Consider the following 24,199-nt stretch of genomic DNA (forward strand, 5'->3'; position numbering starts at 1 on the left):
GATTTATAGCTTTGTGATTGAGAAAATGAGGATTTTTTTCCCCCTAAATCTCTGGAGGACAGGAAGTTATGTTACAGTAGAAACCATCTCCTTTTCTCAAGAAATGATTCATAAGTTATTTTATCCCTCACAGGCCCGTCAATAAATAAAGCCAGAAGTCTGACCGCACAGCAGCGATACAGAGGCACAGAGCGAGAACAGCTCCTCAACTTCTAGCTGCCCCTCATGGGCTTGAGACTGTGTCTGCGGGTCAGCTGGTTTACCACGACGGCAACCGCGTTGTCGAGGCTCGGTTGAACCCTGGACGTGAGCAAGCATCAGGCTACTTAACAGCAGCTGCTCTGGCCCTAGCGCTTTTAAACTCAGGAATGAAGACTCTGACTGGAAGCAGTATTACTGAACCTGGAGGCAGCCCCAGGGCACTGGAGCACCTTTCAGTTCCCCAGGAATGAGGCCTGGTTCTCGGGCAGCAAGAAGGGGGCGCTAGGGAGCCTGCGATCTGCTCACTGACACTTCCTAAAGGCCAATCAATGCAATGTTTCTCCTTTTTCAGGAGTAAGCCATCACACAAGTTCTACACCTTATTTTTAGTAACATTTGAGGATGTGGTAGATACATACTTTATTACAACATTTTGTAGTTTAAAGAGCTTTATTAACGCAATAAATTAACTTTGTACACATTTTATATATATATATATATATATAAAAAACTAGCAAGTGACCTCAGAAAGTTGTAGGCCTCATTAGAGCTTGGTCTCCGAAAACTTGTTTGAAAAAAGCAACATGTTCTTCACAGTGTTCTCCTGTAAAGGAAAATGCAGATTTAATCCGTTAAGACGAGGCACAAAAGGAGGAAAACAAGGGAACACTCCGCAGCTCCTAGATGTGGATACTGGGTTTTAACTTATTTTTCTCTCATAAAATATTTTGTTTTCCTAAGCTTCTGAGTCATCCTTTCTGTTCACACAGCTCATGCCATCACAGGACTAGCTGGTGCCTTGACCGCCCCCAGCAACCCTGCCGTCTGCCCTGAGAGACGGTGGAGAAGCAGGGAGATCTGTAAACACTGGAAGCCCTGAAGGAGTCACAGGTTCCCCCATCCTGAGGAAAAGGGTGCTTTAGATTTCATAACTTTGGAGATTAGAGTGATTGGCCAGTGCATCCTGCCTAAAAATGAAACATTGACAAGCCTCAGGCCATTGTCAACCCTCTGCAGCCATTTCCGGTCTTGTTCCTGATTCTTCAGAAAGGGCCATTCCAGGCCCAGATGTGAGACAGCTTTGCTCAGATGACACTGTCTCCACCCCATCACTCCCTGCAAGTTCCAGAGCAGAACCCCAACTCCATCAGCACCCTGAATCCATTCTCACTACAGTGAACAGGCTAAGGCTTATGCGGGCTGGTACAAAATTTTGTTCTTTAAGAACCAGCCCAAGAGTTCTCCAAACCAAAAGCCTTCTCGCCCCACCCCAGCCGCCAATGATCTCCTGGTACTAAGTGGGGCCACCCCATGTCTTTTCCTTGCAGCTGTATTCTCACCTGGTGTGAAACTAGGGTTCCCTCGCAGACGCTGGTTTCGCTGTTCAAAAAATCGGAATATCGTGTAGAAAAGCATGTGGTCTTCAGTCTGCTTTGCAGCATCTAGAAACTTCCGTGCAGAGATGTTATCATGGCCACCAATCCCCCGGATGAACCTTAAGGCAGCTAACACTTGGTGTTTGGAAAGGAGAACTTCTACTATTTCATCATTTGCTGTGGAAAGTCGCTGGAAATAAGGTAGAAAGCTGGGTCAGTGCATGCAGTAAGAACAGCCTTCTGTGTGGTCTGAAACTTGGCTATATCAGTTACCTTCAGCATATCCAGAGACAGCTGGTGGGCAGGAGGATAAAAACTTTCTAGGGAAAGCAGCAGACAAGCCTGAAAGATACACGCTTTCAGATTGGATTCATAGTATGTTGGAAGGTCAAAGGTTTTTTTATACTTGTTTTTATTTGGCTATGCCACGTGTCTTAGTTACAACATGCGAACTCTTACTTGTGGCAAGCAGGATCTAGTTACCCAAGCAGGGTCTAGTTACCCCACCAGGAATCGAACCTGGGCCCCCTGCATTGGGAGTGTGGAGTCTTAGCCACTGGATCACCAGGGAAGTCCCTCAAATATTGAGTCACAGGAGTAAAGCCGACTGGCACTCACCAAAGGCTTTGAGTCACTGAGGACGTGGTACTGCAGGAACTGGTGCAGCATGTAGAAGAGGTTGTGCTGGACAAGCGTCTTGATGACCAGCTCGTGTAAGTAATGCTGAGACACAGACAGACACGTCAGTCAACTACGACAGACTAGCGATGCGGCGTGCCGAGGACCGTGGCTGCTCTAAGTGAAGTTCCCATCACTAAGAGAAGTGGGTGCAGGTGAACGAACCCAGCCCTGATCTGACACCGATTATTCCACGGAAGAACACAGGGTCCTATGAGGGGGTGCCTCACTCAGCCAGGTGTGCAGACCCTTGGGGGATACTGCGTCACTTCAGTTAAGACAGTGACGCTGCTTTTACTCTAATGATTCCCTGTCCCTGGAACATGGGCCCACAGAGGTACCTGTACTGTGATCTGAAACTGGTTCAGGGAGCGGATGTACTCCATGAGCACGGCGATCACAAATTTGTGCGGCGTCTCCTGCACAGAGGAAAACGGTTAGACACACACGTGACTCCTTGTTCATCTGCCCCCTGGCTTCCGGGGTTCCACTTGGCTGCGCTGTGCTGCTTCAGTCATGTCCAACTCTGTGTGACCCCATGGACCGTAGTCCACAGGCTCCTCTGTCCGTGGGATTCTCCAGCCAAGAATACTGGAGTGGGTTGCCATGCCCTCCTCCAGGGGATCTTCCTAACCCAGGGATCAAACTCACATCTCTTACATCTCCTGCACTGGCAGGCAGGTTCTTTACCGCTAAGCCACCCTCCAGACCCTCCCTGGTCTGTGATCATATTTAAGCTTGAGTATTAGAGGCCAAAGAGCATTCATCCAGTCCTCACTCCAAGACAGCTCGGTTACTCTAATCACATTCTGAGTTCTTTCTCCTCAGTTCCCTTCAAGTATTATCACTGCCTTGGGAATCCTAAGCCCAAAAGGGACTGGCGAGCCTCCCCTACCTTCTTCTCTGTGAACACCGACAGAACGTGGGTGTACATGTCAGACTGGTCGACCACGGCCTGGGTGCGCACTGGCCTCCTGAGCAGCGGGCCACTCCGGCTCTGCCCCGCCTCCATGGCCTGCACAAACCACAGACAGGGTCTCAGTCATCTTCTGGGTAACGGCATGTTTGCAGTCAACCCCAAAAGACCAAATTCTAGATGCTGTGAGCCTGGACATGAGCAGAGGATGACACTTGGACAAACTCTGCAGTGCAGCTGGAGAGGGTGTTTAGCTGGTCAGACTGATCATCCTGAAAACACACCAGTGTTCATGGATGGAACCTAAAAGCCTAAGACGTAGTTTTATTGAGATTTTTTTTTAACCTCTTAAAATAACTCCCTAATAATATTAATTGCAAACCATGTGGCATTTGTTGTCTAATAAAATGCCTACTGCATCTTTGTTTTATGAAGCCCAGATCCTACATTGAGTGAAAAATATCTCTTACAATGAGTATCAATAGAATTTTTTTTTTTTTTGGCTGAGCAGCAAGGCTTGTGGGATTGATCACAATCCAGACCAGGGACTGAACCCAGGCACTCAATGCTGAGAACAGAGTTCTAACCACTGGGTCGCCAGAGAATTCCCTCAATAGCTTTTTAAATGGCAAGCAAGGCTCCTCAAACGTCACTGAACAATAAAGCCCTGTGAGATCTTGACTTCACCTCACTTTGTAATGCTGACTCTGTGGGGGGCACCTGAGAACCTGCATTTGCAGAAGCCTGATGCATTCCAGTGGTGGTGTTGGTGGCCCACACTCTTGACTCCCACAGGTTTATAAAGCCAGAGCACCGCAGCGTAGGGGCTCACAGAGGCTGCCATCTGAGATCAGACCTGCTGCCTCCTCTGCCCACAACACCCGTGGCAGGGACAGGACAGCGCCAGAAGGGCATGGGTCTGAGGACAGGGCCACGCAAGGCTGCACACTGCGCCCCAGCCCTGTTATGCCTGAGAGGCTAAAGGGAAGGGGTTCTGGGGGGTTGTTACTGTTTAAAACCACTGCCATTTTTAGCCTTCGGACTACTCAGGTTCATGAAGGCAAATAATTCATTCCACTTGTCCTGAACTTCCTTCTAGCTTCAGAAGACACACTTATGAAACAGTATAAGCCTACCCTTCACAACAGACATGCGACATTTTTGGTTTTTTTTTTGGCCGCAAGTGGCATGTGAGATCTTAAGTCCCCAGACCGGGGAAACTGGTCCCAGATCATGCCCCTAGCAGTGGAAGTGCTGGGAGCGTGGAGTCTTAACCACTGGACCACCAGGGAAGTCCAACAAACACCTGAACCTACTACAGGAAAAGCACAGTGCTAATACTTAATCATCAGGATCCTAAAAAGACCTTGACTGAATGACAGGATAAGTCTTGTTTTTATAGCTTTTCCATCCTAAAAGGAAAGGAAGATGTGGCAAAATGATTTACATTACTGATTTACCAAAGTCTTGACTCTGGCTTGGCAGAAAGACAAAATAATGCAAACCGAGACTGATTTTCTTCTCCGTTACATAAAGGGAGACCACAAGGACCTATACATGTATATGACCAAACAGATTAAAAACAACAAATGAAGGGGAAGCCATTGAGTGACATTCAGCCCCTGGGCTCAGGGGACACGGGGACTCTAAGTTTAGGCTGCCTGTAAACATCCACCACGCCCCCTGGCACAGGGCAAACCTCAGTGGTATCATTCTAGGAGAATCTTGCTTATAGTTACGTTGAAAATGTACCTGGGGTGGGGTGGGGTGGAGCGCCCCCTGGTGTACATACAACTTACCATCGTGTAACTCTGCTCGGCGTCCAGGTACTTCTTATACTCCTGGTTGAGTTTGTCAAAGACGGTGGCTATCACGGGCAACGTCGCTCTGTCTGACTCTGTCAACACTGGAAGGAATCAAGGTTCACACCGGTCAGCCGACACGCTAGGAGAGAAAGGACTCGTCTCCAAGGGTCACCGGGAGACATGACAGTTTAGGGGCTGGGGGCCCTGAGGGTGGTCACCAGCCCTTGCCGGTTACTGACAGAGGGCGTCAGGAGAGTCTCAGAGTATTAACAGACAAAACGTCCTGAGTGACATGGACTCAGAAGAGAGTTTCTTTTCCAGCTGGGGAGGGCATCCTCTACCCTCGTGTGTGCCAAGGTTTAGGTCTGTTTCTTTAGTCTCTCCTACCCAAGAAATATCTTGCAGGGATACATCAAAAAGCAGCCTTTCCAGGGGGTTAAATGATGCCCCCGTCACAAGCCTACAGGCTGCAGAGAGGAGAAGAGCATGGCCCATCTCATGGCGGGCATGCAGGCCATGTCAGGAATCAGACCGAGGGGCTGAGGACCCCCAAGCCCTACTCACTCTGCGAGCACACAGACAGGATGACCACCTTGCACTCCTTCCTCTGCAGAAGGAAGTCCACGAGCCTGCCTTTATCCGGCAAGAGGTTCACTATGGGCTGCAGTTTCACCTGGAGGTTCCAGAGGTAACCTGGTGGAGAGGCGGCACGCTGAACCCTGGCTGCAAACCAGAGCAGCGGCCCCCGAGCTGCTTCCCTCCACCTTCACGGCGGGCAGGGGGGCGATGCTGCAGAGCTGAGCCAGTGGCTGCGCTCACAACACAGCCCAGGCTGCAACGCTCAGGACACCCACTCCACCGTGGGACTGCAGCCAACGACCTCTGCGTGTTGGCCGACTCCTCACGGAGGAACCCTCCCTGCACCCGTGGAGCACCCACTGAAGACGGGCACCTCCTCCCTTTCGGCGCTGACGGAGAGCAGGTGGCAGCCCGGGCATGGACTCTGGTCCCGGGATCCTCTTCTGCTCTGACTCATTAGTCAAAGGCAACTCCTGAGGCTCCCAGAGGAGCTCTGGAACCCACCATCCTCCCAGCCCTGGGCACCCCCTATCCCCGAACCTCCCAACACCCTCACTGCTGGGCAGTGGGCACAGTCCTTCTCAATGGGGGTCTGGGAGAGAAAGGCTTCACTGGAAATGTCTGAGTCAGCCCTTTCTCCCCAGGACCAGCACCGAGCTGGTACCCTCAAGACGGACAGAAGACCGTCCACAAGCTCATCTTTTCTAACAGGACACCCCCCACCTGCACCTCAGACCCACCTTGACTCGCGCTGATGATGATATCGGGCTGGAAGACGATCCACGATGAAGAGTCCACACGTTATAGGAAACACTACCCCAGGAGAGGAGGACAGAAGACAACCCAGCTCCCATTAGCATCCTCCCCACCCCTCACTGAGGCCCCCATGGAGGCCCGGCCCTTGATGAGAGGGAAACCCCACGGGTGCTTTCCATGGTGTGATTCACTGCTGACTTGGGGGCTTGGACCACCCTTAGACCCCGGTGTAAGGAGGGGTGACAGCTCCCCTCCCCAGCCCTGCCAAGGCCTTCGGAAAAGATACAGAGTTTACACGGGACGGGGGACTGGCTGGTCACAGGAGCCGGACCTACAAACGGAAAAGACACATGTGTAAGGGCTAAGTAACCCAGCCAGAAAGTGCTGCCAGTACGACACTTAATACTTTCTAAGGGCTTCAGTGCGTGTTCATTCGACTGCAGTTAAGTAAGGAGGAACTGAATTGGCATGTTCCACTGATAACGCCCATCAGGAGGAAGAGGGAAGTAGAGAACAATCCATGAAGAAGTTTTAAAGGAAGAAGTCTTGAAAGAAGCGGAAAGCAGATTGAGGTTTCTTTCACAGTGCTGTCTTGCTTTTTTACACACATGCACAAGAACTGAAAAAGTCACCTGGGTGATTTCAGATTGGAAGATAGGTTTTAATCAGCTGGTTAGAAAAGATTCAATTTTGCAGACTCCCCCACCCCTACCCCCCCACCCCATTAGAGGACTGGGCTGGAATATTTATAGAGTTGTTTTTGCCCCAATTGCCAGCAGTTATTTTCATGCTTAGTAAGCAATAGCAGATACCAGCCATTCATCTGACACCATCTACTCTTTAAGTGCTGACATCTTTCAACTACCCTGGGAAAAGGAAGAAGCTGGAAAGACCAGAGAAGGCTGAGACCTAATCAGATGTGAGAACTACAGCCGACCCTCAAACAAGGTGGGCGTCAACTCCACGGGCCCACTAACACAGGGATATTTCTCAACAGTAGAAACCACAGGACTACACGATCTATGGGTGGCTGAATCTTCAGGTGCAGACCGATGGATATGGAGGACTGACGATCAGTTATATGCAGATTAACCCTCATTGTTCAAGGGTCAACTGTGGCTTGTTCTCAAACTCTGCTCAGCTGGCTGATCCTGGAAGACCCAGCGCGCAGGCACGAGGCAGCGCTCCGGCTAAACTATCAGCCAGAGCCTGACCTGATTCTTCTCGTGACAGGTACACAGACGTCCTGTCAGTGGGTGAGGTCAACCCAAAGCTATCTGACAAGGACTCCTTTAAGAAAACACTCCTCCCAGAGTTCCACATGTGCACCTTCTGACTCTGGTTTATACATGGCAACCAACTTGGTTGGTTGGTTGTATATACAACCATCTTGCTCCAGACTCCCATCTCCTTGAAAAAGAACATGCTTTGAGTTCTCCCCTGAAGTCAGTCACACTGAGCAAAAGCAAAAGGAATGAAATGGCTTTTCCCCTTTCCTGACATCCTGACCTCTCTCCTCTGACTTCTCACTGCCACTGCTTCGGGTCAGAGGATGGGTTCAGAATACTCACAAGCACAGCCTTAACACTTTCCATGACCACCAGTCAAGGGAAAACAACAGTCTTTGTCATCATAGTGACACAGAATATAAGAACGATAAGAAGTGATCCCAGGTCAAAATAACAGCCATAAATACCCAAATACTCGGTAACTGCAGGGTTACCGAGCAGAGACAAGCAAAAACGTCAACATCTTACTCAACATTAAAAACTCTTTGAGCTTCAGTGGGTAATCACAATGCTCCATTGTAAAGCTCAGAGAAAAGAATCATTGTTTTCTTCAAAGGGAGATTCATGTCACTTATAAAATGCTTTTCATGAGAACACAATTTTAACTTATAGACTCAGTAGTGTTAGTCGCTTGGTCGTGTCCGACTCTGAGACCCCAAAGACAGTCACCCAGCAGGTTTCTCTGTCCATGGAACTCTCCAGGCAAGAATACTGGAGTGGGTTGCCATTTTCTTCTCCAGGGGATCTTTCCAATCCAGAGACTGAACTCGCGTCTCCTGCGTTGCAGGCAGATTCTTTATTATCTGAGCCACTAGGGAAGCCCAAGTTTCAGTAGTGACGTTAAAACAGACAGACAGAACCAGCCCTGGAAAATCGAACAGATGTGGGAAGCCCGGGACCTGCTCCCCCTTCTACCCACACATGGCAACTCCCTCTTACCTGCCGCGGGGATTTGATAGGGCTGGATGGATCGAGCTGGGAGCACTGGGTGATGCAGAGTAACAGAGCCGTCGAATTCCCCCCTCAACCTGATATCAAATATCACTGATGTCTGGCGGGTAGAAAGACAACAGTGTGGTATCAGTCCAACAGACCTCGGGACCTCACATCTTCTGTTCAGATCTGCTGAGGGAGCCTCGTGTCTGCGATCTACCCCTGCATGCTGGTGGCTATCTGAGGAGGGCTCTGCTGCGACATCACAGCTCTCCGCCAGCTCTCACATGGATTCTCACATCTACGACTCACTGCCTCTGAAGGGCTCCAGTGATGAGAACACAGCCTTTTCACTTTAACTTGCGACACCTTTATTAGTTAACACAGGTGTCACCAGCCTCCAGGAGGCAAGTGGCTTGTCTCCCACCGGACACCCAGCTGACAGGGCATTCTAGTTCTTTCTCTGGAGCCATGTGGCCTCAAAACCACCATCATTTACACTTACAAAGGAAGTGCAAGGCTCAGGCGCTAATGCAACAGAGTGGCTCGGCAGGAATTCCTGGCTTAGATGACTCAACCAAATGACTATTCTCAAGTTTGGTCTCATGTGTGTTGTTTTCTGAAATAGTGTTTAATTATCCTAATCAACTGGTAGGGTTTTCCTAAACCATCTAGAAGACCAAAGCCATTTCTACCTGGAAGACCAAAGCTTTGGGCATTAAAAGCATTTTCTATCTTTTTCAGAACGTTTTGTCCATTTTCACAGTTCCTTGGAGCAGGACACCCCCCAGTCCTACCTCTGTGTCCTGATGATGAACCACTACCAGGTTGTCCACCACGTTTAGGGCGAACTTCCCCGTCCGGTTTAACTTCAGTATGTGCATCTTCTTACAGGCACCTTCCCTGTAAGACAAAGGAAAGGTCATAAAATAGATCAACAAGCTTTAGTTCGTGTTTTAAAACTGGAGAAGAGGGAAGACAGCATTAAATGTACCGTGGTAGATGATACAGGACTACCTCTGCTCCAGTACTATTGGAGGTTCGAGAATGATGCCTCAGGAAGAGAACGTACAGCTGGCCGTATCTGATCAGAGAACAAGGAGACGTAAGTCACGCTGGTCATCTGACATCCTTCCATTCTAAATGCTGAGTTATAAGGCCATAGGTAAGTGAATTACAAGATACCCACTTAATCAGACATTCTGCAGCCAACAGAAACATTTACAAAGAAAGTGCAGTTAGCTTAAAAAAAAGAAATCTAATATTAAGTGAAAAGGGGGGGATGCAAAACTAAACAGAACTTGATCACAGTAGTAAAAAAACCCACAAACTTATGCAGGCTGTCGAAAACTACTGGAAAGAAATGCAAGTTGTTAACAGTCGTCCTTGAGTAACATGCTGCGCTCATGTGCTCAGTCGTGTCTGACTGCGACCCCATGGACTGTAGTCCACCAGGTTCCTTTGTCCATGGGATTTCCCAGGCAAGAATAGAGGGCTGGGTTGCCATTTCCTCCTCCCGGGGATCTTCCAACCCAGGGATCGAACCCAAGTCTCCTGCAATGGCAGAGGGATTCTCTACCACTAGTGCCACCTGGGAAGCCCAGAGTAATATGCCAAGTCTATTTCTTTTCACTTTCTGTGATTTCCCAGTTTTGTAAAATGAATACAGTCCTTAATCAGAGGAAAGGATAATCACTTTGCATTTTTAAGCTTCATCTGATAAATGCTGCTGTGACCAGTTCCTGTAGGCAAGCTTTTGTTTCAGGAGTTCACACTGTGCTGGGGCCTGCCTCAGGGATAAGGAAGAGACAGAGGGAACGGTCTCCTTTTGCAAAGGTTGTTCTTATTTTATCTTTTTCTACACCATCATGCCTCAGATTTCTTAAAAAAAAATAAAAAAAAGCATTCTAAGTGCTAAAAATATTTTACCATTTGGAAAACAGTTTTAGGCCATAGGAGAATCAGAAGTAATTTAGAAGCAAAGTGTTGATATCTGTTGAATTTGGGTATACAGGAGAGTCTCTGAATTAGTTTTATTTTTGTGTTTCATATTTTCATAATAAAGTTTTTAAATTGAGCTATCTACATTTCCAAATGAAAATAAACCTTCCTACACAAATAATTTAGGTCTATATCTGTTAGATAAAAAATGTAAACTATGTTTTTCTTTAGAACAAGTATATTTTATCTAAAAAAATCTTTGATAAGCTTCAACTCAGAACTAAAAAAAAAATTTCTGAAACTGAGAAATAAATTGGCTCAACGGTCTCACTTTATCAGACTAATGTGGTGAAAAAAACTTCTCTAAGATCACAAAGTCAATAAAATCAGAAAAGAATGTCAGGAAGATGAGGAGCTTTCTACATTCATAAGATCCAGAAGTGGAGGAGCGGGGGTCCTTCTCGTGTGTTCCCAGGCTACAGGAGCCAGTGCAGCCCCAGTGTGCTTACAACGCCCTGCTATCATGACAGCGCCGAAAGCAAGAAGTACGGGGAGGAGTTCTCCTCAACGCCCTCCCATCATGACAGCGACCTCCCATCATGACAGCGCCGAAAGCAATTACGGGGAGGAGTTCTCCCCGAGGACAGACATACATTGTCGCCATTGCAATGTCTCTCTCCGACAGGCTCAGTTTAGTTGACTTTGGGGCGGCTGGTAATTCAATCTCAAACTTGGGCAGCTTCGACATGGTACCAGCCTGTTTGGGGGAGAAAAAGTGTTTTTGCAAAAGCTTATTAAGCCCTGATGTTTCAGCACTCCCCACGTCAAGTCACTGGGGAGACACATGCACTGTGTCTTCCACTCCTTTTCAGGGTTCCAGGGGCCTGGCCTTAGGACTCATTCTTGGTGGAGATGGCATGGTATGGAGTGCCCTCTAGTGGTCAGAAGGGGGCGAGGCTCTCGTTGGTGGGATGGTATGGGGTGCCCTCTAGTGGTCAGAAGGGGGCGAGGCTCTCGATGGTGGGGTGGTATGGGGTGCCCTCTAGTGGTCACAAGGGGCGAGGCTCTCGGTGGTGGAACTTGGCCCTTTGGAGTTACAAGATCAGTTAGGCTGTTATCAGAGGACTTTTTTTTAAAGGGAGGCCGACCCTTACCCGGAAGTAGAAGGGCTGCAGCACATTTCCAAGCACTGTGGTGGACAGCAGAATCACGGAGCCCTCGGGACAGTACATGTACCAGTTCACGTTGATGTTCTGGCTCTTCAGAAGCTTCAGATTCCGCTTCTCTGGTAACACCTGACACAAAGTTCAAGAAACAGAAGCCTCATTTGAAAACAGCAAATGGGAAATTCCCTGGCGGTCCAGTGCCTCTGGACTCTGTGCTTCTGCTGCAGGGAACGCAGGTTTGATCCCTGGTCAGGGAACTAAGATCCTGCATGCCTCGACGTACGACCAAAACAATAAAAAAGAAAATACCTGAAGACTGACACAGTACATAAAGAAAATCATAAAAAGAAGAAGTCAGTAGTTAAGTAGGGAGAAAAAAATCATTTTTATTTATTACAGCTACCATTCTTCCAGTGCTGTGCTTATTAACACTTCCAAATCTTAGCTCATTTATTCTCTCCCTGCCCCCAAGGGCTGGACATCATTAGGCTGATTTGAGGGGAAAAAATAAGGCTCCAAGGGGCAAAGGAACCTGTGACAACCCAGGCAGCCCACCTCACTCCAGGGCCGCCCAAGCCCCCACACTCCCAGGCACCATCCTCCCAAGAGTGGGGAGCAGCAGCAGCATCCTTGGTTGATATGGATCCAGCAAAACAAGTCGACACCCTGGAGCCACGTGCACCAAATCAGGGAGAAAAAAATCATTTTTATTTATTACAGCTACCATTCTTCCAGTGCTGTGCTTATTAACACTTCCAAATCTTAGCTCATTTATTCTCTCCCTGCCCCCAAGGGCTGGACATCATTAGGCTGATTTGAGGGGAAAAAATAAGGCTCCTGCAGAATCAGCCTTCCTCCTGGTCTCCCGCTCAATCTGAGGCTGGGGGTAAGGGGGTATCCTTCTTCTAACAGACTTGTTCATGAGACTCCATGTGCAAACCGAGTAACTATTTTATAATAATGGCACATTTAAAATATACTCAGAAACTCATACATTAAGGAGTGTTGAATAGAGCCCCAAGATGATGTTAACACTCCCAGAACACTGCCCTGAAGAACTGACATGGAAGTCAGTGTTGGGGATATGGGTTTCTTGATGATCCAGGGATAATAAAATAAAGATGTGTCAGATTCCTCTCTCTTTCCAACTTATTTCTTGAAGATCTTAAAACCACCTAGATGACCCGAATGTACACTCTTCTACTTCTGAGAACAGAAAGATATACTTTTAAATGACTGCCCCAGGAACCCTTCTGTAAAGTTACAATCCTTTCCTTGCTATTCACAGGCACAAAATTCTATTTCTGTGCCTATGGGATTCAGGTAGCTTTTCTTTCTGCCAGTCACTAAGGTTCTGATAACAGACCTACAGCAAAGTACCACGGCATTCACAGCGCCCTGTGTTACAGAGGTGTGCCTCCTCCATTAGTACATTCCAAATGAAATTACACTGGTTTTGCCGGGGCAACAAACTTAACACCTGAAAGAATTCTAACCCTCTCCACATTGGCTCCACTTAAGAGATTTCAGGAGCTTTCTCAATAGATCAGGCAGCTGGAACAGATTAACACATTACTGGCCAGGGGATTTTTGCAGAAACTAAGGCCTGTGGCCAGCAATTTGTTATGTAAGTGAATACTGAAACACTCTGGTCAATTACATTCCAGTAACATAAGATGCATTACTACGCCTCTGGTCAGTAAGTTAGTTATTAAAAGATAAAGAGGAAAGTCCAATGTAAACAACAGAGTGAAAAGGCAACCTACAGAACAGGAGAAAGTATTTGCAAATTGTCTATCTGATAAAGGGTTAATATTCAAACTATACAAACACTTCCTACAACTCGACAAAAAGAAAATAACCCAATTTAAAAACAGAGGGGACTTCCCTGGTGGCACAATGGATAAGAACCTGCCTGCTAATGTAGGGGACAGGGGTTCGATCCCTGGCCCAGGAAGATTCCACATGCTGCAAGCAACTAAGCTCACGTGCTACAACTGCTGAAGCCTGCTCGCCCTAGAGCCTGTGCTCCCCGAGAAGCTGCTGCAATGTGAAGCCCGAACACCGCAACAGAGAGTAGCCCCCACTCGCTGCAATCAGAGAAAGTCCTTGAGCAGCAACAAAAACCCAGCACCGCCAAAGATAAATGAAATAAATATTATTTTGTAAAAAAAAAAAAAGGAACAGACACCATCCAGAGCACAAACAAAAGGACAACAAGCCATGAACAAGGTGTATACCATCACCAATCAGAGAAATGCAAATCAAGACCACGAGACACCATCTGACACCCAGCAGGATGACTGCTACAGATAAAACAGAAAACAACAAGTTTTAGTGCTGAGATGCAGAAACTGGAACCCTTGTGCACCGCTGCTGGGAATGGCATTACTGCTATGCGGAAATGCCTCAAAAATTAAAAACAGAATTATTATGTGATCCAACAATCCCATCTGGGGGTTATATACCCAAAAGAACTGAAAGCAGGATCTCGAAGAGACACTCATACACTTTTGTTTATAGCAGCATCATTCACAGTAGCCAAAAAATGAAAGCAGTGCCAGTGTCTGTCGGTAGATAAACGGACAAACAGAATGTGGTGTATGTATTCAATGGAATATTTTCCAGCCTGGCAAAGGAAGGGAATTCTGACGCATGCTGTAATATGGATGAACCTTGAGGACATTACACCAAGTGAGACAGGACAGTCAGAAAAAGACAAACATTGTAAGGTCCCATTTATAGGAGGCAGAGGACCTTAAAGCAGACAAATTCATAGAAGCAGAAAGGAAACCAGTGGTTACCATGGGCTGGGAAACGGGAAATGGGGAGTTGTTGTTCAATAGGTACTGAGTTTCAGTTTTACGAGATAAAAGTTCTGGAGCTTGGTTTAACAACAATGTGAAAATACTTAATGCTAATGAATTATACACTTAATGGTTAAGATGGCAGATTTCATGTTCTGTGCTTTTTATCACAGTTAAAAAAAATTCTGGGACTTCCCTGGCGCCCAGTAGTTAAAGCTTCCAATGCAGGGGGCAAGGGTTCAATTCTTAATAGGGGAACTAAAATCCCACAGGGCACAGCCAAAAAATAAAAAGAAATAAAAGAAATAAGAATAATAAAAAAAAGTTTAAAAAAATATTCTTTTTAAGATGAAAAGGCAATTCATAAAACAGGAAACACAAATGTACAATACACAAAAGATGCTTAGCACCCTCCTAATGAAACATGCAAATTAAAATGGCTTTCCACCTCTTAAGATTAGCAAATGTCTACAGACTTAAGGATATCTAGCTCTGCTAACGGTGTGGAAAAACGGAGATTCCTATATTGCTAGTGAGAATGCAACTTCTGGAAGAAATTTAACAATATCTGTTCAGGTTTTTACTTTTTATTCTTAATTTAGTTCTTACTCACAATTTATCTTTTGGCCTTGTTGCAAGGCATGTGGGATCTTAGTTACCTGATCAGGGACAAAACCTTCAATTCCCCCACCCCACACATACCACCCATTGGAAGCAAGAAGTCTTAATTACCAGACCACCAGGAAAGTCCCTGTTCAGCTTTTTAGGTATTCATACCTAGATTGTAATTGCCCTTCCAAGAATTGTGTCATCTAAGAATATAAAGCAGTGTTTACAAGCTCATACACTGCTTGAACTCACTACAGAATTGTTTGTAATCACTAGAAAACAAAAGATGTTCATGAACAAGAAATGGTAAAATTGTAGCACATCTACACACCTGAATACCAATCGGAACAAGATATGGTAGGATGTGTAAGAAATATCCCTATGCAAAGAAAAAAGAGCCAGTTGCAAAAGTTTATACAATATAACCATATTTGTAAGTGCAGGAACCCAGTGGAGGAACAAGCACCAAATCAGTTCTTAATGGTTGCTTCCAGGGATTGTGGGGGACTTTTTACCTTCCATATAAAGTAAAGGTAAGATCTGAATGTTTTAGCAAAAAATATGTATTACTTGTAATTAGAAAAAAAAGAATAAAAACCCAAGTGAATTCAAACAGCTGCTAAAACATGATCACAAACCTTTCTCTAGAACATGTAAGTAAAAAACGTTTGTTCTTGTTTGTTTGCTAAGTCCTATCTGACTTTTTTGTGACCCTGTAGACTGTAGCCCACCAGACTCCTCTGTCCATGGGATTCTCCTGGCAAGAATACTAGAGTGGGTCACCATTTCCTTCTCCTGCGGATCTTCCCGACCCAGGGATCGAACCTGCGTCTCTTGCATTGGCAGGTGGATTCTCTACCACTGAGCCACCAAGGAAGCCCAAGTAATAAACATTATACCTGGTAAAATTCGATTCCTTGATCTGTGATGAAGACAATTTCAGTAGAACTGGTCCAGCAGAATCCTAGTATGTTGGCATTTTTGGTCTGAAAAGAATTGTAAAAAGATTTTTTTTAATTAATAAAAAAAAAATGAACCTGTAATTTTTTTCAAAAGTTTAAAGTACTTTTTAAACTATTTTTAAAGTACTTTTAAAGCACTTTCTCAAAAGTTTAACATTTAAAGCGCTGTTTATATCACTCTTTGATAAAAGTTACCAAGATTTGATTTCTTATGAACAAATCAAACTTTCTGTTAAATGCAGTGTTCCCAGATCTCCACCTGAAACACCTCACTGAAGCACCTGAATGTGAAGTTCTTCTTGTCAAAAGGATGGGGGAAAGGACTGAGTTTGGCAGGAAGGTAACTGCCCAGCACTCTGATACCAACCTCTACCTTTAAAAATCAAAGGACAGCTGACATGCTGAGTCAAACACATCATAAAAGCTAGTGGTATAAAGGCCTAAAGATTTTCCTTGACTGTCACCCAAAGTGGGGTTGAAGATCTTGAGCCCTGCCCTGAGTCACCTGCAGGAGACACGCTGGGAGCCTCAGGGGAGCCAGGCCAGGACCAGGCTCTGCTGCACACAGCCACGGAGCCTGCCAGGGGCTAAGGTGTCTGCAGATGGGCCCCTCTTTGCTGGGAAGCCATCAGAAATATCCGTCACTCAGTCATGTCCAACTCTTTGCGCCCCCATGGACTGCCAGACTCCTCTGTTCATGGGATTGTCAAGGCAAGAATACTGGAGTGGGTTGCCCTTTCCCCCTCCAGGGGATCCTCCCAACCCAGGGGTCAAACCTGCATCTCCTGCTTTGCAGGTAGATTCTTTATCTCTGAGCCACCTGGGAAATCTGAGGAACCCAGGTGGATCTTCAAGTAGCAAAACCATTACAAAGATGCGCAAAGACAAACCTCTTCACCACCAGACAAACCTCTTCACCAGCAGCTTCTGCTGGGTTTCCTGGGTGCCAGGATGCTCTCTGAGCTGAGCCCCTTCTAGCTTATCACGCTCAGCAAATCTGATTAAAGTGGATTAGAATCTCCACTGACAGGAGGGACGGAAGAGGAAGGACACAAGGAGCCAAGTCCAGACAACATCATCAGGAAAAAGGGGGACAGAACTCCTTTTCCGAAAACCTCCAAAGAGGCTTCTATGAAGGGAACCCAAGGTCTGACCCAGAAATGCCGCCTAGTGGAGAAGGGCAGGGGCCACAGGAAGACAACAGCCACCAAGGGCTGAAGCGGCTTGGTGTTCAACATCGCCCATCCGTTTAGTCCTGCCAGCTCCATCTTACAGCTGAAGAAATGCACTTTAAAGTTAAAAAGTGTCCGAAGTCAGAGCCAACGTGAGGCAGATCCCAGGGTCCAAGCACAATCTAATTCCACACTCGTGCTCTCAATTACCTGGCTACCCTGTGCCTCTGACCCTGGGGTTTACGCCCATCAGCTCAGACAGAATCACCCCATCGGCCCATACCTTGCACTCCTGAGTGTACTCCAGCTGAGAACTATCCGGGATAAAATTAGAAAAGTCCTGAAAGGAAAGAAGCACACAAGAGCAGAAGTGTGAATCTTCGAGTACAAAGAGACAAGAGGAAAAAGACAAATTTAAAAAGTGGTCAGAAAAAAAAAATGGACAAAACCCCAAAGACAGGAAAAATAAAACAACCGATCTGGACAAACTGCCCCATTATTAGTAACAGGTTGATAATTCCAATTTTTAAAATGAGTTAATCCAAATATTGTTAGGGTTCGGAAACTGATTTTGAAAATGCATTCCTCAAATGACTGACTTCAGAGAAATGGGTTGCTATATTTTACAAGAGGCTTTCCAAAAATTTTAGCAGTTAATACTGACAGAAAGAAACAGGATTTGCCTTTCTCAACAGCTTTTTCTCTGCAAATTGCGATGGTGAATACTGACGAAAGCCAAAATGCCAACAAGCTGCTCCAGCCTTGAATATCTGCTCTTAGATCAAGCATTCAAAGATGAGAGAAATGAAAATATGAAGATACTGAGGTAAGGCTAACTCCCCAAGTTGCCAAAAATATGCTTTGCAAAATATATGGTTCCAGTTATCCATCAAAACAAAAGATGCCTGATGTTCCAAATAACTTAAAAAAACTTTAAGGGGACTCTCTGCAATTCCAGGAGTTAGGATGCCTCACTTTTATTGCAGGGGGCCCAAGTTTGGTGCCTGGTTGGGGAGCTAAGCTCCTGCAAGCCACATAGAGCAGAAGAAAAAAAAAAAAGGAAAAATTTAAAAAGAGGTATATAAAAAATTTTTTTAAGTCAAAAATAACAAACTAAGGCCATTAAGCCTTTATCCATTTAAATGTCTTTCTCATCTTCAAGAATACAAAAACTCAAATACAAGGCAGCATGGAACTACCGCTTCCATGAAATTAAAATAAAAATGGGCCCTTTGACACTGGAATTTTGCAGTTCCTTCTCTTCCAAATGTACTTCTAGTTTTATATTTCCCCATTCCTTATTATTTACTGTGTATTTTTATTTGGTCTATTTTCTCTGCTGTCAAATGTCTGACTCTTTGTGACCCCATGGACTGTAGCCCGCCAGGCTCCTCTGTTGATGGGATTCTCCAGGCAAGAATACTGGAGTGGGTTGCCATGCCCTCCTCCAGGGGATCTTTCCAATCCAGGGATTGAATCCGCATCTCTGGTGTCGCCTGCATTGCAGGCAGATTCTTTACCACTAGCACCACCTGGAAGCCCACCAAATGTACTAAATGTACTTCTAATGTCCTTTTCTTTGTACTATAAAGATATGTCTTACCACAGTCTTTGAGGTCCTCTGAACAGCCAATATCTTATTTTCCAAGGAAAACTTGATGCACTTAACTTCTCCCTTGTCCTCCATTCTTTAAGAAGAAAGAGCAGGTGATGAGTTGTACAGTTCATGACTGCATTCTAGCTTCTATTATTTTATGAGAAGAAAAAAGACAAGTTAAATATTCAGGAAGCAGCAAATCTTAGTTTAAAATAACAATGATGTTTTTGAAGCTTCAGTAGGACCACTTTTCAAACAGCAGAGTCCAACTGGCAACAGGAGGCAGAAGAAACTGACCGAATTGCACATAACAAGTGACTAAGGTGTTGCGGACACTGTACTTTCACCTGAGCCTCCTTTTAGATGTCACCGAGTCTAGAACCCAGAGCAACTTTCTCCACACACTGCCGCCTTCTCTCTCCATTGCCTTCACAGCAACGCCTTTTTTCTCCTGAGATGCTGGCAGCTGTGAGATATTTACATATTTCTGATTGAAGTATATAGCAGTGCTTTTGAAAGAGGAGTCTACTTTTTCCTACCCAGCACTCCATGGGCTGTGCCGCCCAGGACGGCTGCACCTCCATCTCACAACCACCTCAGATGGACATCAAGAGGAAGCCAAGGGCTGGATCACAGGGGAAACTCTCGAAGGAAAGGGGGCGCTCACTGTCCCGATGATGGTGATGGTTTCATGTATCAAAACTCATCAACTATGAATGTCAAATATATGCAGCTAGTAATAATTAGACCACAACAGAGCTATTAAAAGTAGCAAGATTTTAAAACAGGGTAGGGAATTTCCTGGTGGTCCAGTGGCTAGGACTCAGCACTTTCACTATTGGGCCTGGGTTCGATCCCTGGTGGGCAAACTACGATCCCACAAGCCACTCAGTGTGGCCAAAAAAAAATCAGAGGGTAAACTCAGTATCTCCCCTCAAGTCTTCCTGAGCCACCTGGGCTAGATCATCATGGCCTCACCCCCACTTTCCACACCCAAGCAACCAGCGAGTCTTCCCCCAGACCTTCCTAAGCAACCCCAGAGAGCCTACTGGAGGCCAGTCCAACCCCGTCATTGGTCTACACTGCCTTCAGGCAGGTTTCCAGTGCACTAGCTCAGAGTGCAGCAATCGTCTCTTAATGGGGACACCTCACTCACATGACAGGTTCCCAACTAATCAAGCTTCAATGCTGCACCAGTGCACTCTTCCCAAATACTCATCTTTTTGCCTTTTTTAAAAATTGAAAGTAACAAGATGAACCCTGAAATCCACAACAGAATATAGAGGGTTCAAGCCGACTGCTGTCAGTGGCCACATCACCACGCATGCCTTCCCTGCGTGAAACCTCGTCTTCAGTCACACAGACAGGGAATCCCTCCCCCGCAACAGGGAGACTGCTTGTCTTCATGTTCTCTCCATCCGGAAGCCTCCTGCCCACCTAGAAGTCTCCCTTTCAGGCCTCGATCCTCTCTGAGGTGTTCCCCATCCCAGGCAGTGGTCTTCCCCAGCCCATTCCAAGATAAATGCCCATCTCTTCTCTGTGCCTACATTCTGAAGAGAGGGTGATTACAATACCTATCACAGTAAATACTATGCATCCACTCCCTGCCTCCCAACACTAAATATATGGGTTTTCCAAAAGCGGGGTGTGCTCACCTATTCAGTGGCTCTGTCGTGTCTGACTCTTTGCGACCCCTAAAGGGGGCCAGGATCACTCAAAGCCTTCACACGCCTGGAACCCAGCACACTGCAAGCAGTGTTTTCCGAACAAAGGATGATCAAAGAAAAAGAGGCTGATTCATTTTCTACTTCAAAAATTGTTTTCTAGGGACTTCCCTGGTGATCCAGTGACTAAGAACTCTGTGTTCCCAATGCAGGGGGCCCAGGTTCCATCCCTGGTCAGGCAACCAGATCCCACATGCCACAAGGAAAAGAACCCACACGCTGCAACTAAAACCTGGCCCCTGCTGCTAAGTCACTTCAGTCATGTCCGACTCTGTGCAACCCTAGAGACGGCAGCCCACCAGGCTCCCCCATCCCTGAGATTCTCCAGGCACCGCCAAGTAAATAAAAAATTTAAAAAAACCAAAAAAGTTAAAACTGTTTCCTAGTTACACAGTCTAACTGTAAAATGTTTTTAAAGTCACCACTGAACTGAGGATCAACTCTGTACTTTCCTCTCTGTAATCACAAGAGTTAAGGTCATCAGATAGTTTATCATCCAAACTGAGATACTTCTGAAAGTGAAAGGAGCTGCTACCCATAATTACACTGGTTCCACTGGGATATACTGGGACATCCAGTGCCCTTAAGTATACTGGAAACTGAGGTTTCAACACACATGATTACATGGCAAACACTGACCCAGGAATCTCCTCCATCTCCCAAACGCTCTTGAAAGCCCCTGAGCCAAAAGAGGAAATAAAGCCCCTCTTCCGCCAAGAAGCCGGAAATACGAACGCTGACGCTCTGACTGGTTAATTTCAAGAGACACGAACTGGAGTATGTGGATCCCAAAACAACAAGGAAAGACTGCACACCTTCACTCTGACGGGAAGTCCAAGGATGTCCACCAAGATTGTATAGCAGGTGTCTGCTTCCCTCTTCCTACAGGCAGGGATGTGCCCCGCACCCAACATATAAAACAAGCTTCTGAATGAGAAACTGATAAAAACACCACTTTGTTGACACGTTGTAACAGTCTGGAAACGTCAATATGATAATTACCTAAATGAGATGGGATTCCTGTCATCAGGGCCTTTCACTACCACTCCAGTGGCTCCACCAGATCGAACGGCAAAAACCTGGGAGAAAAAGTAGCGACGTTTTACCATCCTGAACTCTGTCTGAAAGGCTCCAGACACCTATGCCCACCTGCGACGATGATTTCTGCTACGCCCCACCCTGGGTTCAGCTGAACTAACGTGGCACTTAAGCAAACTGCGGATGCTCGGTGTCCACATGAGTTTTAAGAAACAAGAGAGCGGTGACCAAAACAAGCTGTCATTTGGCACGCTACCCGCCGTCCGAGACCGGGTCGGTCCTGGAGGCTGCAAGCTCTAACCTGTTTCTGCAAAGGCACCGTGAATGCAGTTACGCACACCCGGCTACTCAGCCAAGCTGCTCCCCGAGTTTACAAAATTCCCGAGAACAGTGAAAATCTCAGCGCCTAAATCCTTCACTGCAAGGGAAACACGACCAGAAGGCGTCGGGGAAACACCGGCGTGACACCAGCGGACCGCAGCGGCCGAGGGGAGCGGGGTCCCCCCGGCTGTCACTTCGGGGGAGAAAGCCCTGGCCGCGGTGGAGCCCGGTCACTTGGATGCCTCACAGGACCGGACTAGCGCGGCGGCCCTAGGCCTGATCCCCGGGCCCCCGGCCCCGGCGCGCGGAACACCCGGCGGCATCGGGGGCGGCTGACAGGGCGCGCCGGGCCGCGCGGGGGAGAAGGGCGCGGGCCGGCCCGGACCTGCTTGTTGGCCTCGTCGAAGAAGACGCAGTTGACCGGGTTCGCCTTCTCGAAGTGCACCGGCCGCTCGCACAGCTCCAGGTAATAGTCCTCTTCACCCATGGCGGGCGCCGCGGCGGCGGCGGGGGGCCCAGGAGCGGCTGCCAGCGTGAAGCCGGTAGAGCAACACCGGATGTAAGGAGTCTGGCTGGGCGGCGGCGGCGGTGGCGGCGATCTCGCGGGCGCTGAGGCCGCTTCCTGGTGCCACGCCCCCAACCCTCTGGCACGTGACCCGCAGATCTCCTCGCTTAAACTGGCGACTAACTGCCCGCCTCGTAGCGGTGGGGCCCACCGGCCGGAGACCAAGCCGGGCTCTCCGCGGGAGGCTCCTCCCCTTTGCGGTGGGGGCGGAGCCTCAGGGCTGCCCAGCCCGCGAAGAGTGGAGGGCGGAGAGGCGGAGGGCCTGACAGGGAAACAATGTTTGGTGCAGTGGGCGGGCGTGCGCGCCCTGGAGCCCAGCCGCACTTTTCCGGGCGGTCGGGGGTCCTGGCTCCCTCTCGGTCACAGGAAGCTTGCGCAGGGCCGCGTGCTTGTGTGGGGCAGGGTTGCCCCCTGGTCTAAGGAAAGCGCATCCTTCTAGAGCCTGTCTCTTACTAAGGGAGAGCATGGTCAGCGCCCGGATGCTCTGAGCGTGTAACAGGGAAAACTAGTTTTGATGGCTTTGATAGTTGAAGGGGATGGGGTAAAGTGGGGGGTAGGTCCTCATTCAAGGGATAGAAGAGAGAGATGGGAGGGAAGAAGGGAGACGCACAGATGACCCCCTAGATGTACGTTCTCAACAACCAGATGAATTTTGGCACCATTTTCTTAAGATACAGGGTGGCTTGCGAAGTTTGGCGGGGAAGTGGGGAAGGTCAAGAATTGGGTTTTGGACGCGTGAATCCGAAGAGAAATGATATACAGATGGATATATGGGCATCCCTGGTGGCTCAGACGTTAAAGAATCTGCCTGCAATGCAGGACACCCAGGTTCGATCCCTGGATGGGTAAGATCCCCTGGAGAAGGAAATGACAGCCCACTCCAGTATTCTTGCCTAGAGAATCCCTTGGACAGAGGAGCCTGGCAGGCTACAGCCCATGGGGTTGTAGAGTCCAACACGACTGAGCTACTAACACATATAGGTCTGAAGCTCATCAGAAGAGTGACAAAACTGGAGACAGAAATTGGGAGCTATTGGAATATAGATTGTATTTGAAACCATGGAATTGGGTGGGATCACTTAAAGAGAAAGTGAAGTCACTCAGTCGTGTCCCACTCCTAGTGACACCATGGACTGCAACCTACCAAGCTACTCCGTCCATGGGATCCTCCAGGCAAGAATACTGGAGTGGGTTACCATTTCCTTCTCCAGGGCGTCGTCCCAACCCAGGGATCTAACCTGGGTCTCCCGCATTGGAGGCAGACGCTTTAACCTCTGAGCCACCAGGGAAGCCCCGGGTTCTAAGACAGGTGCATAAAGGAAAACACACACAACCAGCCTTTCGAGGCCAGGAGCAGGAATCGCAGAGGACAAGCAGAGCCTGCCAGAGAAGTAGACAGGAAACCAGGAGAGGTTGTCTGTGGAGCTGAGTGAAGAGACTGAGGAAACAGGTGTCATTTGCTTTGACAAAGGCTGCTGAGAAGTCAGCTAAGGAGAGCCCTGCAGATGTTCCAGGTTGGGACCCTGCTGAGCTTCCCTGGGACAGACCCCTCCCTTCTCTCCCCGATGTTGCTCTTCTCTGAAATACCCAGATAATAGTATTTGTGTGTATTTGCTGGGTTTTTCAGATGCTGCCCCATCAATCTGAACAAAACAGCTTTCATCAGCGTTCCCAGAGTCCTCCATATCACTGTTTGTGAAGATTTGTGAACTCACTGTTTCCCAGAAGTGTGCAGTGCCTCTTAATCATGCACTTAATCATCAT

The 24,199-nt window shown here is 47.4% G+C and overlaps 2 protein-coding genes across 3 annotated transcripts in view; one reads left to right on the plus strand and one right to left on the minus strand.

Annotated features, from left to right (window-relative positions):
- NPC1 (NPC intracellular cholesterol transporter 1) overlaps positions 1–941 on the plus strand; it is a 43,033-nt gene extending 42,092 nt beyond the window's left edge. Inside the window, exon 25 of the mRNA XM_065932454.1 lies at positions 134–941. Within this exon, the coding sequence (XP_065788526.1) occupies positions 134–216 (83 nt within the window). The 3' untranslated portion in view covers positions 217–941. The remainder of the gene's footprint in view (positions 1–133) is intronic.
- RMC1 (regulator of MON1-CCZ1) lies at positions 633–22,466 on the minus strand. Of its 2 annotated transcripts, none has more exons than XM_065932455.1 (20): positions 22,256–22,466; positions 21,514–21,590; positions 18,794–18,878; positions 17,474–17,530; positions 15,956–16,042; positions 11,629–11,769; positions 11,128–11,231; positions 9,528–9,617; positions 9,331–9,436; positions 8,540–8,651; positions 6,598–6,642; positions 6,296–6,349; positions 5,541–5,669; positions 4,971–5,077; positions 3,151–3,270; positions 2,597–2,674; positions 2,196–2,300; positions 1,851–1,919; positions 1,542–1,767; positions 633–805 (listed from the first exon to the last, which is right to left on the minus strand). In XM_065932455.1, exons 1-20 carry the CDS (start codon positions 22,355–22,357, stop codon positions 726–728), a joined length of 1,974 nt encoding a protein of 657 aa, XP_065788527.1. In that variant the 5' UTR covers positions 22,358–22,466; the 3' UTR covers positions 633–725. The 2 variants fall into 2 exon arrangements, with proteins under 2 accessions (XP_065788527.1, XP_065788528.1); XM_065932456.1 differs by having other exon boundaries at positions 18,794–18,934; positions 22,256–22,298.
- Positions 22,467–24,199: the final 1,733 nt, after the last annotated feature.

This window comes from Muntiacus reevesi, chromosome 4, assembly GCF_963930625.1.
Source record: "Muntiacus reevesi chromosome 4, mMunRee1.1, whole genome shotgun sequence".
In the NCBI taxonomy this organism is placed as follows: Eukaryota; Metazoa; Chordata; class Mammalia; order Artiodactyla; family Cervidae; genus Muntiacus; species Muntiacus reevesi.

What these genes read in the sequence shown, in the direction of transcription:
- RMC1 (XM_065932455.1), bottom strand. Translation starts at nt 22,357, where the DNA reads ATGGGTGAAGAGGACTATTACCTGGAGCTGTGCGAGCGGCCGGTGCAC. An exon ending in CATCATCAGCGCGAGTCAAG is followed by an intron (nt 5,670 to 6,295) that starts GTGGGTCTGAGG and finishes CCTCTCCACCAG; the next exon opens with GTTACCTCTGGAACCTCCAG. An exon ending in CCGAGCAGAGTTACACGATG is followed by an intron (nt 3,271 to 4,970) that starts GTAAGTTGTATG and finishes TGGTTTGTGCAG; the next exon opens with GCCATGGAGGCGGGGCAGAG.